Here is a 17,967-nt window from a genome sequence, read left to right as displayed (position 1 = left end):
GAACTTTAAACATTTAGGCTGGGAGGATCAATGGATTTTGCTCAGAAGAAGAGCTATCGTTTCTCCAATACAACTTTAAAAAAAAAGGGGGGGGGGATCGATGGTAACATAGAATATCATCTTATTGATGAGCTTTAAATTAGTCCTCTACCGAGAGAAGATTAATAATGTTTTTGTGTGGTTGAAGTCTTTCTCTAAAGAAAACAGTTCATGATCGTGCGTGCGTTTTGGAGGAAGCGGTTTTAGCCAAAGTCAGGCGGGTCCACAGACCTCCCCGGCCGTGGGCTCAGCAGGGATGGAACACTACGTGCCAGGTGGGTGCGGGGCAGATCTCTGCTAGAAGGGTGCAGCTGCAGCCTGGGTGCCAAGGGCACCCTCCCCCAGGCCGGAGTCTGGCGGGTGGGGGCTGTGTGTGCAGGGCAGGTGGCACAGGGCCCGGGGGAGCCACATCTGAGGGAGAGCGAGTGCCAGGCGCACGGGTGGCAGTGCCGGACGACGGAGGAGCCCTGCGGTGCTCAGTGCTGGGGACACAAGGGCCCTCCGGGGGCAGGGCCGTCCCTGGAAAGTCCAGCCCTCCCCCTGCCCCCCCCCCCCCCCGAGTGCATGTTTACAGCCCTCGCTTTCACTACCCAAAATGGAAACGCCGGGGCAGATGTGACGGACAGGGCGGGGTCCTGCCTCAGACCCCTGGCTGGCTCGCTGCACCTGCTCCCTCCCACAGGTACCCGCATATCACCCTCTGTGCCAGACGGTCCCGGGCAGGGCACTGTGGTCCCAGCTCCAAGGAGAGGCGAGCTCCTGGGCAACCATGCCTGCCGTGCATAGATCATCGCGTAGAAGGCCAGGCCGAGGAAGGGCTGAGGCACAAACGAACGGAGGAGGCCAGGCAGGCTGACCGGAGAGGCCCAGGTAGGGCTTGTGACAACGAGGCTCGGGGCCCAGGCCGCAGCGCTGGCTGCCAGGTCTTTGCCCAAGTGACAGGGGCCCCTGGCCGTTCAGGTTGTAGCCCACACCCACGCTTACTCCCTGCGCTGCACGGACGGGCCGGCTGAGGCAGGTGCACACCGCTGGGCGGTCAGCACCCGTGTGGCTTAGTGGGTAAGAGCGAACGGCTCTTTTGTTAAGAGAAGCAATTGGCCCTTTTCATTAAGTGGAACCCAAAGGGTTCTCCTTAGAGGGAGAGAGAGGAAATTAAAACCAGTGACCCCGTCAGGGCATCTGAAAGAAAAAGAGGGGGGCTTTCTGCCTTTGGGGCTGGCTGTTCGGGGCCTGAAAGAAACACTCTGAGACCCTAATGGCTAGTGATACATACACATCACTGTCGACCCACAGTGACAGGGCCAAAGTCGGGCAGGAATGGACACTTCCCAAGCGGACACTGCGACAGGTCAACTCTGCAAACACATGTGTGTTCTTTTACGTCAATGATCTCTGTGGCCGTGGGAACGTCTAGCACATCTGCCTTTCACAATTGGTTGGAAAGATCTACACAGCCTGCGGACCTCCGGGCTCCGTCCAATGCGGTTTCTCAGTGTGACACAGCTATGCTCCTTCCAGAGGAGTCTGCGGCACTAGCTGGAGGCTCCCACTCTGTCTGAGGAGGTCTCTTTGCCATCCCCACCAGGGGTGGGCTGCTCGCTGGCCGACCGACGCTAAGCCAGGGGCCAGCTTGTCCTGGAGCCCCTGGGGCCCCTCTGGGTCCAGGACGGCCCGCTGGGTGTGTCCCAGCAGGATCCTGCACGTGTGAGCCCAGGAGGAGGAAGAACAGCCTGGCAGAGAGAGGATCCCAGCGCTCTGCTCTAATCAGTTGCGCCTGGGCGCCAACGGACTCATCTTTAAATGGCGGGGAGAGTTCCAGCACGAGAGAGAGAGATGCCTTTCCCGCAACTTTCTCAGTCTACACCACGGTGGCGATGATAAAAACAAATGATGTACACCCCACCTTTCCAAATCAAAATCCCTGTGTACTGGGAAGTAAAGAGAGGAAGTTGACATTTTTTTGGATGTTGGGAAAATCGGTAAAGATATCAATAAATAAAGAAGCGGGGGGAGTGGGAATTTCTAGAAAAAAACAACGGTGCCTAAGAGTCATTAATATTTGCTGAGTGTTGGGAAAAGTGCTAAACGCCTCCCCAGCACCCCATGTAAGCCTACCCCAATCCTAAGAGGTCAGTGTGCAAAAGGAGGATTTTCAAGAGGTGAGATCACGTGATCACTTGCTCAAGGTCTCAGAGGTACACAGTGGCATCGAAGCCTCTCAAACCAGGTCTGTTTGCCTCTGGAGTCTTTGTCTTAAGTTATTTCATTTAAAAAAGCCCATCAGGGGCACCTGGGTGGTTCAGTTGGTTAAGCACCCAACTTCGGCTCTGGTCATGATCTCGCAGTTCATGAGTTCGAGCCCCGCATCGGGCTCTGTGCTGACAGCTCGGAGCCTGGAACCAGTTTTGAATTCTGTGTCTCCCTCTCTCTCTGCCCCCATGCTCACGCTCTGTCTCTCCATCTCTCTCAAAGTCTCTCAAAGATAAATAAATCCTAAAAAAAAAAAAAAAAATTTTTTTTTTTTTAAATAATATAAAAAAAAAACCCATCAGAGGGGTGCCTGGGTGGCTCAGTCAGTTAAGCGTCCAACTTCGGCTCAGGTCATGAGCTCACAGTTCGTTGAGTTCGAGCCCCGTGTGGGGCTCTGTGCTGACAGCTCGGAGCCTGGAACCGGGTTCGGATTCTGTGTCTCCCTCTCGCTCTGCCCCTCCCCTGCTCTTACTCTGTCTCTGTCTCTCTCTCAAAAATAAACATTAAAAAAAATTTAAAAAAGAAAAAGGCCCATCAGATGAGGCCTCTGGGGAGGAGGACACCCCACACTCAGTTACAGTTCCTCGCTGGGCAACTGGCCACTGGGGTGCTGACAGAGCTGTGTGGTGGGGGAAGGGGGCCATGCAGAGCCCCGGGCCCCCCCGCACGTCCTCCAATGAAACGAAATCGAACTACAGAAAACACACAGGGCGGGCCTGTTAAAATGAGATGTCAGGGGTCACGGGAGGGAAAAAGGAAGCACCTCCTCTTGGGACAGTGTGGCACCCATACCCGGATGTATGCATTTACAGCTTCTCTCTCACCTGCGTGTGGGGGCGGGGCGGGGCGGGGGAGGCAGCACCTTCTCGCACCTGGATCCCAGCCCACTCAGTCCAACACCTCCCTCTGAAGCGGGACGAAGCTGTGTGGACGCGCCCCAAAGGCTCACTGCTCCCTGTGGAGCCGGATGGAGGCGGGGCCTCGGCTGGTTCCGTGCCCCCACCACGGGGGAAGGGGGGCATCCTCGGGACTGCACCTCGAAGCCTGTCTCGTGGTCTCAGAGCTAAAGGACACTTCAAGGCCCTTCAACAAGTAATCCCGTGTCCAGCCCTCGGGGCGTCTTAGACCCGCTAAGGGGAAGCCCTCCAAGTCGCCCAAGCAGTCAGCCTCCCGCACCCAGCTCCTCCCGCATCTGCTTCGAGAAGGAGCTGTGATTTGTGATTTTCGAGAAGGAGCTGAACACAGCTGGATTTTAGGTGCAGGGGGGACTCTGTCCTTCCCTGACAGGAAAAGCCGGGCAACCTCTGCCCTCTCTGCCGGGGCTGACGGCCGGGCGGCCACGCCACGGGGTTGTTCCCTTTCATTAAACTTGTAACAAACAGGCGCCGCCGACAAGGGGACGGTGGGGCTTAGGCACGTGGGCTTGAAGGATGCGTCTGAAGCCCTCGTGTCCCGGCAGCCATCGCTAACTGACTTCCTGGACGGGGCCCTTTGATCACAGGCTGGCTCTCTGGCAGGTGTCGCCTGCAGGCCTTTTGAAAGGCGGATCCTATGGCAGGATGATCCAGAAAGAATGTTAAAGAATCCCGGCCGGTCCTGTCACAGGGCCAGAAAATCATATGTAGCTATGGCGCTGAGGAAAAGTTCCACCTCCCAACAGCTAAGCGTCACCATTCTCTCTCTTCAATGAGGCCGATGGGGGCCCCACCCGGCCTTCCGCGTTGTGTAGCCCGGTTCGAGCTCCGCTAGTCACAACAGGGTGGGGAAGGCAATTAGCAGCAGGGAAAAAAGAAAGAAAAGACAGAGCGGAGCGCACAGTGCATCTCCCACCAACCTTGGTTTTTCACTTCAGCGAATTCCTTGTTGTACTCTTCCAGAGTTTCCCGCAGCTTCTGGTTCTCTGTTTCAATGTCGTGCAGACGCTGCACTTTGAGCTGGAGTTGCTGCCCGAGGTCCAGAGCCGGCACGGGATCTGCGGGAGGGGAAAACGCACGTCACCCCCACTCTGGACACAAGACGAGCCACTTTCACGGTCACACGGAGGCTCGGGGCAGGCCAACCGGGGTGCCCAGGGAGTCGCCCCCCCCCCCCCCCCGCCGGCTCCCCACGGGCTGCCACCGCTTGCCAGAGGCCAGGGCACCTGTGGCCTCAACACCCCCTGTCCGCCCCCAAGCCCCCAGCGGAGCCCCGGGCTGCACGGCTGGCTGGTTGGGGTCGCTCCTCTGCGGCCTACCAAGGACATGTGCGCAGAGCCACCCCCCGGGGCCGCAGCGTATGGACTCGGCCTGGGAACGGCTGGGATTTGCCCACTGCTCTGGCATGGTATGACACCAGAAGGACTTCTCGGTCCTTGATCTGACGGACAGGAAGGGGATGCATGTGGTGACGGCAAGTGGAGGAGCCCCGGGAAGTCAACCCCGTACCGAGAGCCGCGCCTGCAGGATGGACAGTGTGTGCGGAGGTCCCGTAAGCCTCAAGTTTCCCATAATTCTTACGAAGCTGGAAAAAACACCTGATACTCCGAGAGCGTCTTGCCGTCACGAGATACCCTGATGGACATTATCTCACTCGAGCCTCACAGCAATCACGGGAAGAGGATGTGCGGGCCAAAGCGCCGGTAAGCGCAGGGACTTGCCCGAGGGTTCCCGGCTAGTGAGCGGACAGAAAGAACTCGAACCCAGTCTGTTAACTCCACGTGACCATCCTCCCAGTGAGGAAGGTTCCCTGGTGGAGCGGAGGACATCAACGAGGGCTTCCTACGAGGCCACCCTATATAGGGCATTATGGCTCCCCATTGCCGTCCTCCTTTACCAAGGAAGGGTGCTCCGAGGGGGAGTCAGGGCTCAGCACGTGGTGATCTGGCTTCTGCTTTTCCCGAGACACAGCTGGTGACCTGGCCCAGTGTGAGCCTGCCCAGGCCAGCGGGCCAGCCAGCAGGGGGAAGGGGGAGGGAGCACCGCACTCCTGATTATAGTAGGGAAGGGACGAGACAAGCACCCGGGCTGGCTAGGTGAGGTCCCGTGGCCAATTCAACATACAACCTGCCATCAGATTTACTTACAAAAAACTGGATTTTAACCTAAAATTAGAGATTGCAGACACACGGAATTGAAAATACGGACTCCTGGTCTTTGACTTTATCATTAATTCAGCCCGAGATGGAGAGGCGTTAAATGTTCTTCTGGCGTCGATCGGATCTTTTGTTTCTCCTTCTGCCTAAAAGGCACGTCTGGGCACCTGCTGGGCACCAGCGGAACACTCTGCCCCAGCGTTCTCAGCCCCGTCAGAGAGAAGTCTCTAAGTCCACTGGGCTTAGAAGAGATTATTGAAGATATTTCTGGAATGGACGCCAGCATCACTTGTGAGGTGGCTGCGAAGATTTAGTCTCTGGTTGAGGAATGCTAAACACCGAGCCCAGTGGATCCGCAAGGGTGTATATTCAAGAGCTCACTTAATTTTCAAATACCAGAGTCATTAATTTTTCAGACCACCCTCAGTTCCTGGAAGCGAGGGTAGATCTCCCGTGCCTCAGTCGGCCAGTCCGCCGGGAGCCAGGAACTCCGTGAGATGCCAACGCCTTTGCAGAGTTTACAAAAGGCAGGCTCTGGGATCTGTCCAGCACAACAGTGGGCCTGCGCGTGGGGCTTAACATAACACTGTCCATCACGTGACGCCCCTGGCCACTGGGCATTTATTCTGTGTGTATATACAGTTTATGACTACACCACTTTCTCATTTGTGGCTTTTCATTCTTATTTTAATCAGCATTAAAATATTTACATTAAATTAGGTTTCAAAGCTATTTTGGGGAAAATGGTTCCTTCGAAGTAGGGGTAGCAATAGCACTAGAGACTGAATTCCTCAGAACATTCCAGGTGCAGTTTTTTGGTTGTGTTTGTTCATTTCAAGATCTTTCCAGGGTACGCTCCTATGCGCCCCACACTCCCCCAACCTCTACCTTTTTTACCCTTCTTCCTATGGCCTCACACTGGGCCACTGGCCTGCAGAAAACAAACAGTCTGCCCACAGCCACCTTCGTATACAACTACAATGTGAACTTGACCCCGAGGTCAGAGAAGGATTGAGAAGAAGGAGCACTGTTGCACTTGGATAACATTCTATTAACGTTCGCGCACGTAGGCTTTGTGGCACAACAGCCAGCACAAATTATATTTTTGAAGAGCCAAGCTAGTATACTGCCCTTTCCTTCCCTAAAATTTCTGTCGACAACTTTTCTAGCCCATTCCTTTTAAAAGGCCAAGACCCACTGTGTCTGCTTCGAATAGAAAATCGCTTCTCTCGTTCGATTGAGCGAGGAACTCAGTGACATATAAAAATAACATGCACGTTATCGAGTGAATGGTAACTAGACCTTTAGACGAATTTTCAAAGCCTTCTATTGTAAATGAAAATTCTGGCAATCTCATAATTATTCATTAGGCATGTATATTTAATTTAACACTATTAAAGGTTAATGCCTAAGTAGCAAAACTGGTCACAGAATAAAGAATGAACCGAATGTTCCAACATCCCCGTGCATTAAGCTTCAAACTTTACTACAGTACAGCTGGATGGCTATATGCCTACAGCATTTGAATATTGTTTTGGATTATGTAAAAGGCGTTGCTAAAGTACCTCTTAGGCTTAATTTTTATTACTTGTATTAAAGGAACAGCTAATTACCACATGACAATATAATGACTCTAGCATGTTTGGGCTGGAGACCAAAACAATGAATCCCGACATGCCAAACCCCAACCTGCATGTTAATCTAGGGGAAATCATGGCTTTTTGTCTTGTTAATGACTCCCGGTGCCATTAAACCCCACACAAGCATTGTTGGGTCTCATTCTGAACGTCACAAGCCTCCAACCTCAGCAGCTCAATTAGGGAATTGTCTGGGGGAGGCCAGAGAACACACCCAAGCGAGGAACAGGAACACAGCAAATCCTGCAACCCGGCTGCCGGGCCTCCTCCAACTCAACACGCTTTACCGTCAGTTCCATCCACCCAACGTGACAAACTTGCCAAGTGTTTTACAGCCACCCAACAGTTAATTCCTAAAGCACTCTTGGAGGCATTGCATAGCTCATCACGCAGCCCCGGACTCAGAACGTAACTACAACAAACAACAACAATACCATCACCTGTATTTATTCAGCACCTTCTCCCAAGTACTTGTAACAGGACCTCATTAATTCCAGCATCACAGTCAGAGGGGAAAGGGGGCGCCGGCATCCCACCCGGGGACAGGGGGAGGAGAGACGCCACCTGGGCAAACAGGCACGCACAATTCTAGTTAAGATTTCTGCTTCCCGAACCACCAGTCACCTAAATTACACTGTCTCGTCGAGTACTAATTTAACAAGTATTTCCTACTCATCTGTCTGCGCCAGGCCCGGCCCAGGTGAGGCACTGGACAGGGCATTCAGCTGATTCAGCTGGGACCATGCCTCACAGTAGAGAGAAACCAAGTTCACAAATGACAAAGGGAAAGCAAGGAGGGCCACCCGGAAGATCAGATGAGGGGAAGACCACTCCCAGATGGAGAAACTGGCAAAGGTAAACTTTTTTTGTATTTTTTTTTTTTTAAAGAGGAGACAGAATTTCGACCCATGGAGACCGTGGTGCGATTAGTCCCTGTGGAAGATGCAGCAAAGGGATGATCAAGGAGCAGAGAAGTGCCAGGCACGGCCAAAGGAACACTTCAGTCCGAATGCAGGCACCCACGTACATTCGATGACGTCAGGAATGTTCTAGGTGCTGGCGGGGGTGGGAGGGGGGAATCACGGTGGCAAAAAGACAAAAATCCTTGCTCCCAAGGCTTGACATTCTACTGAAGTGTAGGAAACCGACAAAAAAAGCAAAACTAAACAAAACAGAATACTTTCAAGTACTGCCAAGCAGGAGTAAGAGAGGAAACGAGGTGTGGGAACGGGGAATGGGTCCTGGAGACAGACGGACAGGGAGGGCCTCTTGGAAGAGGTGACGTGGAGATTAAGATCTGTGTGGCAAAGGGGAGAAACTCTGAAGCTTCTTGGCAGAAGGAAGGGCAGTGCAAAGGCCCAGAGGTGAGTATGAATGTGGCATATTCAAGGCACAGAGGGAAGCCGGTAAGGCTGCAATGAAGGGGAGAGAGTAACTAGGGACACGTCGTCAGTGAGGCCTGTGCTCAAGGATATGAACAAAGTTAAGGAGAGAAATAAAAGATATAAAGAAGAATCAAATTGAATTCCGGAGCTGAAAACACCATGTTTGAAGTGCCCTCCTGGTGAGGTGCAGTAGGTAGCACATTGGTCTCTTAAAAATACAATGTCTGAACCAAGTCTGTATTCAACCCTACTCCCGATGGGAAAACCCACCAGAGAAGAGGCTTCTTCCGAGGTGAGCCACTGGGGCATGAGAAGAAAACTGCAGGACGTTGAACCAAGAAAAGTTTTGTCGGTTTAGTGGTGAAGTATTTAAGAGTTTTACGCTTAAAGATGAGTTATACAATTTTCTTTTGAAAATTCAAGAGTTCCAAATTAGCTGCCCTGATCGCTGATGGCAAATGGCTATCAGTAATTGCTGCCTGAGAGGCATTTCTGAAAAAACAAACACATAAACTATGTCTTTGAAGTGGATGTGATGGTTTAACACTTAGTGGCAAAAAAACCACTTCTTGAAAGATACTCATGCTATAGTGACAGCATTTTAGTAGCAGATATTTGGAAACACTCTCATCATTGTCTAAACTTATTCAGGGGTGCCTGGGTGGCTCAGTTGGTTAAGCATCTGACTTCGGCTCAGGTCACGATCTCACAACTCGTGGGTTCGAGCCCTGCGTCAGGCTCTGTGCTGACAGCTCAGAGCCTGGATCCTGTTTCGGATTCTGTGTCTCTGTCTCTCTCTGCCCCTCCCCTGCTCGTGCTCTGTCCCTCCCTCTCTCAAAAGTAAATATACATTAAAAAAAAATAAACTTGTGGGCAAAGACAACATCCTTTACAAAAATGTCTCAACCACTAAAAATTTCTGCAAAAAACGCAAAGAGGCAGGATAATATGGGGGAGGGGAGAGATCAGCTAATAAAAACAGAACCAGAAATGACAAGAGATAATGGGATTTGTTGACAAAAACTAAAACAGCTATTATAAGTCTGCTTGAGGATTTAAAGAAAAATAAGAACACACTAAGGAGAGAAATGGAAGAGACAAAGAAGAGAATGGAATTCTAGAGCTTGAAATACAACATCAGAAATGAAAAAATTCCCTAGACTTGGCTTAACACTGGATTAGACACTGCAAAAGAAAAAAAGATTAGTAAATTCAAAGACAAGATCATAGAAACTGTCTGAACAGAAACATGAAAAAAAAGTTACTAAAACCTCAGCAACCTGTGGAATGGTATCAGGTAATCTAACATACCTGTCCTAGAGAGGAGCAGCAGGTGTATTTGAAGAAATAGTGGTGAAATTTTCCAAATCTGGTAAAAGTTATAAAGCTAAAACTCCAAGAAACTCAACAAACTACAAACATGATAAACACAGAACACCAATAAACATGATCAAACTGCTGGAAAGAAGAATAAAAAGGCAATCTTAAAAGCCAGAGAAAAGAAGACTCATTCTATACAGGGGAAGAAAGATACAACTAACTGGAGATGTCCTGTCAAAAATAAAGTGGGTCAGTCCTGAGAGAAAAAAAACAAAACCCAAAGTTGCCAACATACAGTTTTATACCCAACAAAAATACCTTTCAGAAATGTAAGGTAGAGGTTTTTCCCTCCCCCCACTATTTTAAATGAACAAAAGGTGGCAGAATTCACTGTCAGTGTGCCTATACTATAAGAAAAATGAAAGAAAATGGTGCCAGATGGAAACCTGGATGTGCACAAAGGAATAAACAACACCAGAAATTATAATTATGTAGGTGAAAATAAAATACTACTTTTTTCATTTTTAATTTCCTGAAAAGACTATTTAAAAGCAAAAACAGTAGCGCTCGGTTTGGCAGCACATGGAATGATACAGAGAAGATCGCATGGCCTCCATGCAAGGATGACCCACAAATTCATGAATGTTCCATATTTTTTTAACGTGAAAAAAAAGAAAAAATAGTAACACCGTATTGTAGGGTTATAACCAATGCAGAAGTAAAATGAATAGTGATACACAAAGGACTGGAGGGAGAAAATAAGTGTACCAGAAGATTCTTACACTGTATGTAAAATAGTATAATATTATTTGAAGGTACAGTGTAATAAATTAAAGATGCTGACTGTAAAGCCTAAGTAATCACTAAGAAAATAAGACAAAGAGTTATAGCTAATAAGACAATTGAGGAGATAAAATAAGATCATAAAAATAATCAAATGAAAGTAGAAAAATATAACAAAAACACGTAACACAAGTAGAAAACAGTGAGATGGAAGATTTAAACCCAACTTTAACTATAATTGCATCAAATGTAAAAGATCTAACATTCCACTTAAAAAGAAGATTATTGGACTAGATAATAAAGGAAGGCATAGCTGTTTACAAGAAATGCAAGTTAAACATAATAACAAAAATAGGTTAATAGGAAAAGGGCAGAAAAAAATATAATATGAAAACACTAATCAAAAGAAAACTGGAGTGCCTAAATTAAAATCAAAGGAAACTTTAGGACATGAAATATTATTAGGGATAAAGAAAACCACTGTACAAAACTTAGAGAACTGAATCATTGACAAGCTATCACAATCCTAAAGATATACACACCCCAAAACAAAGCTTCAAAAGCATGAATCAAAAATTGAAAGAACTGAAAGGAGAAAAAAAAATGCACATTAATGAAGGTTTCAAAACTCTGTTCTCACTAACAGGACAACTAGATACAAAATCAGTATGGATACAAAATGCTTGAACAACACGATCAACCAACCTGACCTGATTACCATTTATAGAACACTCCACTCAAAAACTACAGAATATTCATTCTCTTCAAGTGCACACACTCATAGGGACAGAACATATACTAGATCATAAAATAAGTCTTGATAAATTTAAAGGAACAGAAATCATGCAATGCATGTCTTGCAACCACAATGGAATAAATCAATGATCTAACCCCTCAACACTACTTTAAGAAAGCTAATAAAGACGAGTGGATATAACCCAAAGTAAGTAGAAATTAGTAAATAATAAGAACAGAGAGTAATAAAACTTAAATGGGGGGGGGAGAGAAAAAGTAAGGCAAGCAAAAACTGGTTCTTAAGAAAATAATCACTATAATTGAGAAGACGCTAGCCAGAATGATCAAAGGGAAAAAAGAGAGAATCCACAAATTCTAAGATCAGGAATGAAAAAGGGGGCATCACTACACATCCTACAGATATTTGAAAGATAACAAAATATTATGAATAGCATTATGCCAATAAACTGGATAATTTACATGAAATGAATCACTTCTTGAAAAATTATCAAAACAGACCCAAGAGGAAATAAAAAATCTTAATAGTCATATAAATGTTAAAGATGTTAAATTTGTAATGAAAAACCTTGCACCAAAGAAAACCCCAGGCACAGACAGATTCACTGGTAAACTAGAGAAGTTTTAGGGAAGAATAATAGATATCTTCCATAAACCCTTTCAGCAAATAGGGGAAGAGGCAGCACTTCTCAATTCATCTTGTAAGACAGCATTATCTTGATACCAAAACTCAATAGAGTTTAAAAGGAAAAAAAAACAAAAACAAAAACAAAAAACAACCAAACAAGCAAAAAAAAAAAAAAAACTAAAGTCCTATATTCCTTATGAGCTTAAATGCTAAAGTCCTCAATAAAATATTAGGAAACTGAATCCAGCTAATTCATAACAAAGTTAAGATTTATCCTAGGAATATTAGGCTGGATTAACATTAAGCAACGAATCAAATGATTTCACCATATTAATAAAGGAGAAAAATCGTATGATCATCTCAACAGATGCAGGAAAAAAATCTGACAAAATTCAATATTCACTCATGACAAAAACTCTCAGCAAACTAGGAATAGAAGGGCATTTTCTCAACCTTATAAAAAGAGTCTACAACCCCCCCCCCCCACAGTTAATATCATACTTAATGGTGAAAGACTGAATGCTTTTCCATCAAGTTGGGACCAATGTGATATGTCTGCTTTCTCCACTTCTGTTCACTGTCATACTTGAGGTCCTAGCCAGTACAAAAGAAAAAAAAAGGCGGAGGGGGGTGGGGAAGCAAGAAAAAGAAATATTTGATATTACAGATTGGAAACCAATGTGGATACAGAAAACTTCAGTTAACACTGTCAACCGATTTGACCTAACTGATATTTATGGAACATGCTGCCCAACAGCTACAAAGCACACAATCTCTTCAGGATGGAATGTCCTAAGGAATCTACAAAAAAAACCTTCGAGAATAAGTGAGTTTGAAAAAGCCACGGACACAGTATTATTATATAAAAATTAACTGCATTAAAAAAAGTTTATTTATTTTTGAAATAAAGAGCATGAGTGGGGGGAGGGTCAGAGAGACAGAGAGAGAGAGAGAAGATGAATGAATGAGTGAATGAATCCCAAGCAGGCTCTGTGCCGTCAGTGTAGATTCCAGCATTGGGCTCGATCCCATGAACTGGGAGATCACGACCTGAGCTGAAATTAAGAGCGGGATGCTCAACTGATTGAGCCACCCAGGCACTGCTAAAAATTAACTGCATTTCTATACAAAAATGACAACTGGAAAAGAAGATTATGAAGAAAACCCTATTTACTATATCATCCAAAAACATGACCAACTTGGGGATATGCTGGACAAGATATGTGCCAGGTTAGTATGTTGAAAACTATAAACTATTGGTGAGGGACATTACAGAAGACCTAAATAAATAAACCATGCTTAAACTGAAAGATTTCGATAGGGGTAAGTTATCAATTTTCCTCAGATTATCGACAGATACAGTGGAACCCTGATAAAAGTCCTTAGAAACACGTTTGTAAAAATTGACAAATTAAATCTATAATTTATACTGAAATTCACCTAGCCAAAACAATTTTTAAAAAGAAGACCAAAGATAAAGGACTTATATTACCTGATTTTAAGACTGATAAGCCACAGTAACCAAGATAGTGTGACATTAACATAAGGAAAGATACACAGATCAATGGAGTAAAATAGAGGCTCCAGAAAAATATCTCACACATAGCGTCCATTAATGTTCAATGAAACTTGGCCCAACATCACACCATACATGAAAGTTAACTCAAAATGTTTACAGGCCTAGAGGTAAAAGATAAAATCATACCACTTCACTCAAAAAACACAAGAGAAGAAAATTATAACTAAAGCAGTGACTCCTCAGAACATAAAAAGGAACAACCAACAAATAATAATAACCTGGACTTTATTGAAATAAAACCTTATCCTCAAATGGGGAAAAAACATTTGCAGTGCATATATTTGAGAAAGGACTTGTATCTAGAATATGTTAAACATTTACAACTCGGTACGACATTCCTTTTTTTCTTTTTTTTTTTTTAACGGGCAAAAGATTTTAAACCCTAGTGAAGATCTAAGAATGACCAAAAGGCACATGAAAAAATAGCATCATCAGTCGTCAGGAAAATGCTAATTAAAATCGCAACAAAACACGCCATGTGGAAAGTCGAAAAGACCGAAAGGAACAACTGATGGAGGGAACATGGAGCAAATGCAACTCCTTCTGGTTTCTCACTGGGGATAAAACGACACCGCTACTTGGAAAAGGACAGTTTGGCAGTTTCTTATCAAGCTAACCACAACCTGCCCTAGGTCTGAGCAATTCTAGCCCTAAATTCTAGCCCGTTTAAAATGTATGTCCAGGGGAGCCTGGGTGGCTCAGTTGGGTAAGCATCCGACTCTTGATTCCGGCTCAGGTCATGATCTCGCGGTTCGAGGGTTCAAGCCCCACGTCGGGCTCTGATAGTGCGGAGCCTGCTTGGGATTCTGTCCCCCTATCTCTCTGTTGCTCCTCTACATACGCGTGCGTGCGTTCTCTCTCTCAAAATAAATCATAAATAAATGAAATGTACATGAGTGCTTATAGCGGGCCAAATACAACAGCCCCACGCTGGAAACAACTTGAATGTCCGTCAGCAGACGGATGGATAAGCACGCTGTACTATCCCATAGAATGGAACACCATTCCGCAATGACAAGGAAAGGACTGTGATACAGACGAATGACACAGATGAATCCCCAGCATACCATGCTGAGGGGAGGAAGCCAGACACATCAGAGAACATACCCAAAGACTCCCTTTATGCGAAATGCCAGAAATGGCCAATCTCATCGAAAGCGACAGAAAGCAGATCAGCGGTTGTTGGGGTCTGAGATCATCAGGGAACTTTTGAGGCGATGGATATGATCCACATCCAGGCTCTGAGGGTGACCACACTATCAAATTATATACATAAAACGGGTGCGTTTTATCATATGCAAATCACGCCTCCATCAAGTTGACTTTGAAGTATGATTTTTTTCATGAGAGCAAAGTTTTTTGTACTGCTGATAAAATACAAATGTGAAGTTGCTTTTACTCTTCACCACATCCTTCTAATTCCATTTTTAGCATATGTCTTACAGTGTATTTAATACGTTTCTGTAATTACACGTGTGTTATTATTTAAACAAGTACATACATAAGCATACGCTGGGGGTATGAATTCAGGATTTGGGGCACATGAACAAAAGTGGTTTGGACACCACTGACTTAGACCTGTCTGGCTGCTGTGCTGGACAGGAGAAGGGGGAGCAAAGAGACAGGAGAGGTCACAGTGGCCTGGAAGAGGGTGGTAACGGCTGATGTGCATCAGGCCGAATTTGGGATACCCTCTGGAGGTCGGGTCGGCAGGACTTACTGATGGACTGATACAGGCGTGAGGGAAAGAAAGGATTCCAGGCTGACTCCCTGGGTGATGCTCTTTCCCTTCCTCGGAAGGTTGGGGGGGGGGGGGGGGCGCAGGGAATCAACCGGTGGAATTTGGGTGCATAACACACATTGGAAGTCCCTTAGGGAGGGGCACCTGGGTGGTTCAGTCAGGTTGAGCATCAGAACTCTTGATTTCAGCTCATGGTTCATGAGATCAAGCCCCACGTCGAGCTCTGGGCTAACGGCACAGAGCCTGCTTTGGATTTTCTCCCTCTCTCTCTGCACCTCCCCTGCTCATGATCTCTCTCTCGCTCTCTCAAAATAAATAAACAAACTTAAAAAGAAAAGTCACTTAGGGAGAGAATGTAAATGGTGAAAAGAAAAAGGCTAAGCAGAGACTGGGATCTGTCCCCCCATTCAGAGCCTGGCCAGGAAGAGAGGCGGCCGTGACGCTGGGGGAGGGTCGCAGGTGGTCGGGGGCCGGAGGGTGGTCAGCAGGCATTACCGACTCTCAGAGTCTTAGAGAGGTGGCCAGTGGCTGAAGACGTCCCCCTCCTCTGATCACGTGTATTTTCTCGCGCACCAGGAGGGGTGCGGAGATCAGGGTGGAAAGACGGTATGAATAGTACCCGTATGGGGAAGAGGGCGATGAGGCTGGGCCGGTCTATGCTCCTTACGCTTTGCGTAAACTGACTTCCCTGGTCTTCCTCTCCTTTTGAGTTCTCTGAGTCACCATAAAAGAAGCCCTAGCGCGCTCCCATAAAACGTGGCAGTCTTGGTGCAGGGAACTTCTGGAGGGAGGAGGATGCCACGGGACTTCATGGAGAGCGAGCGGCAGAGGCTGGGAAGCAGGGCTTCCGATTGGCTGGGGCCGAGGTGCGCCGGGGAGGGTGTGGACAGGCTGGTGGCGAGCTGCTTCTCCACAGACACCGCGAGGGCTGGAAAGAACGACCTTGCTAAATCCAAGCCCACGTCTGCGCAGAGAGCTCTGCGGGCGACGGGGGCCCCCCGCCACCATCGGAGGGCGAATGTGCCCCTGTGAGTGCCATCCCTGCGATGACATCACAGCGTGGCAGACGCTACTTTTCGCCGGGGCACTCTAGGCTAATGTAATCATACGATTACATAATTAACCCAGCTGTCTCATTAAGAAAATCAACTGGAATTCAGGGCATAATTAGTCATACAGCAATTAGCATGCTGATGAGCAACTGATGAAAAGCTGTCTAGATATGAAGTGTGCCAGGACCACCCCGGCTATGGCTAAGGGGGGAAGAGGCGCCACACCTCCCCACGCCAGGGAACCCAGGATCCCCAAGTCCCGGCTCACGAGTTCCCGCACGGGGACGGGGACGAGGGACCGGGAAAGGAACGGGCAGGGACAGCCCAGGAGAGGAGGGCAGCGTGCAGAAGTGGCGGCCGGCACTCCGACGCCCATCTTGTCACGTTCGCCTTTCTTTAAAACGTAGACGATTCCTCAGCTCACAGACCTACGATGGTGAGGCTCGTCAGGCCCCACGTTTGTTTGAGGCTGGCCAGGGAGGGCAGAGAATCTCCACCCTGTCTGGTTTACAGTCACCTGTGCTGGGCAGAGCGGAACTGTCCCTCGTCCTCTGGTCCCCAGGCTGCTTCGGGACCAGCTCTGGCCCTGCACCCAGAGGGGAGACAGGAGGGCATCTGAAACCCACAGGCTTCATATCTTGGCTGCAGCCCTAGTTCGTCCTCTGGGCTGTTAGGGTGCTGGTGGCTGATTCTTGCGTGTGAATGAAAATGTCTTATGAAGGTAAACTGAAAATGTGCAAAGGGGATCCTGAGGTTACAGAGTTCTCTCTGGAGGGGCCTGGGCACCGGCTGGGCTGCCAACACCAGGAGACCTAGAATACACGGACTGGAGCAGCCTCACAGGATCAGGCTGGAGCGGCCACATCTGTAAGGTCTTAAAAAATGCCACCAAGTGGCACGTCCTTTTATCTTTTTTTTTTCTTTCTTTTTTTAATTTTTTTTTCCCCAACGTTTATTTATTTTTGGGACAGAGAGAGACAGAGCATGAACGGGGGAGGGGCAGAGAGAGAGGGAGACACAGAATCGGAAACAGGCTCCAGGCTCTGAGCCATCAGCCCAGAGCCCGACGCGGGGCTCGAACTCACGGACCACGAGATCGTGACCTGGCTGAAGTCGGACGCTTAACTGACTGCGCCACCCAGGCGCCCCAAGCACGTCCTTTTAAAGCTTGATATGAGAAGCCAGGGGTGTTTCTAACTAAATCCTAAGATCTCACCTCTTTTTTTCCAGCGGTCTTGCAACTGGGATCCTCGAGTCGGGGGACAGGCAGGGAAAGGAGACGGAAGTAACAGTATTTTTCAATGTTAACTGACGGTGTGGTGTCCTCACTTGGAACCAGCGTGATGGGCCCAGATGACCAGATTAGTACTGTCTTCTTATGCAGGAGCATTATAAAGCAGTTCTTAAAAACGATGACGTACTCCTTTATTTCTAGATCCTCAAACGCTGGGCAGGCGGGGATATTTACACCAGCGCAGGTATTCCCCGAGGGCAAATGAAAACCTCCCAGAGGAGCCCCTTGGAGGCATTTCGATGGGTCCCGAACACACAGTGGCCTCTCTCCGGCTAGCTCTCTTCCAAGACTTCTGCAAACTACTGCCTCAACTTACACCTGCAGGCCAGTTATTCCACGGAAACCAAGTGAGAGCGGGCAGTCATGAAACATGGAGTTCTAGCGGCGTGTCATGAGTCAATGAATATTTTATATCACTGGTAATGTGCTTCCTAAG

At 47.6% G+C, this 17,967-nt stretch overlaps 1 protein-coding gene and 1 pseudogene across 9 annotated transcripts in view; one reads left to right on the top strand and one right to left on the bottom strand.

The window, feature by feature from the left end:
* The window catches only part of CUX1 (cut like homeobox 1), a 369,562-nt gene that overhangs the window by 147,494 nt on the left and 204,101 nt on the right, over positions 1-17,967 (bottom strand). For all 9 annotated transcript variants that reach the window (XM_086691941.1, XM_086691948.1, XM_086691943.1 and 6 more), the window contains exon 5: positions 4,124-4,261. In XM_086691941.1, the coding sequence (XP_086548067.1) occupies positions 4,124-4,261 (138 nt within the window). The remainder of the gene's footprint in view (positions 1-4,123; positions 4,262-17,967) is intronic.
* On the top strand, positions 10,265-10,358 carry LOC112860176 (U6 spliceosomal RNA; annotated as a pseudogene).

Source organism: Puma concolor, chromosome E3, assembly GCF_028749965.1.
Source record: "Puma concolor isolate L17-30 chromosome E3, mPumCon1.1.hap2, whole genome shotgun sequence".
Lineage (NCBI taxonomy): Eukaryota > Metazoa > Chordata > Mammalia > Carnivora > Felidae > Puma > Puma concolor.
The sequence above is the reverse complement of the archived record's forward strand: the minus strand, read 5'-3'. Positions and strand labels throughout refer to the sequence as shown.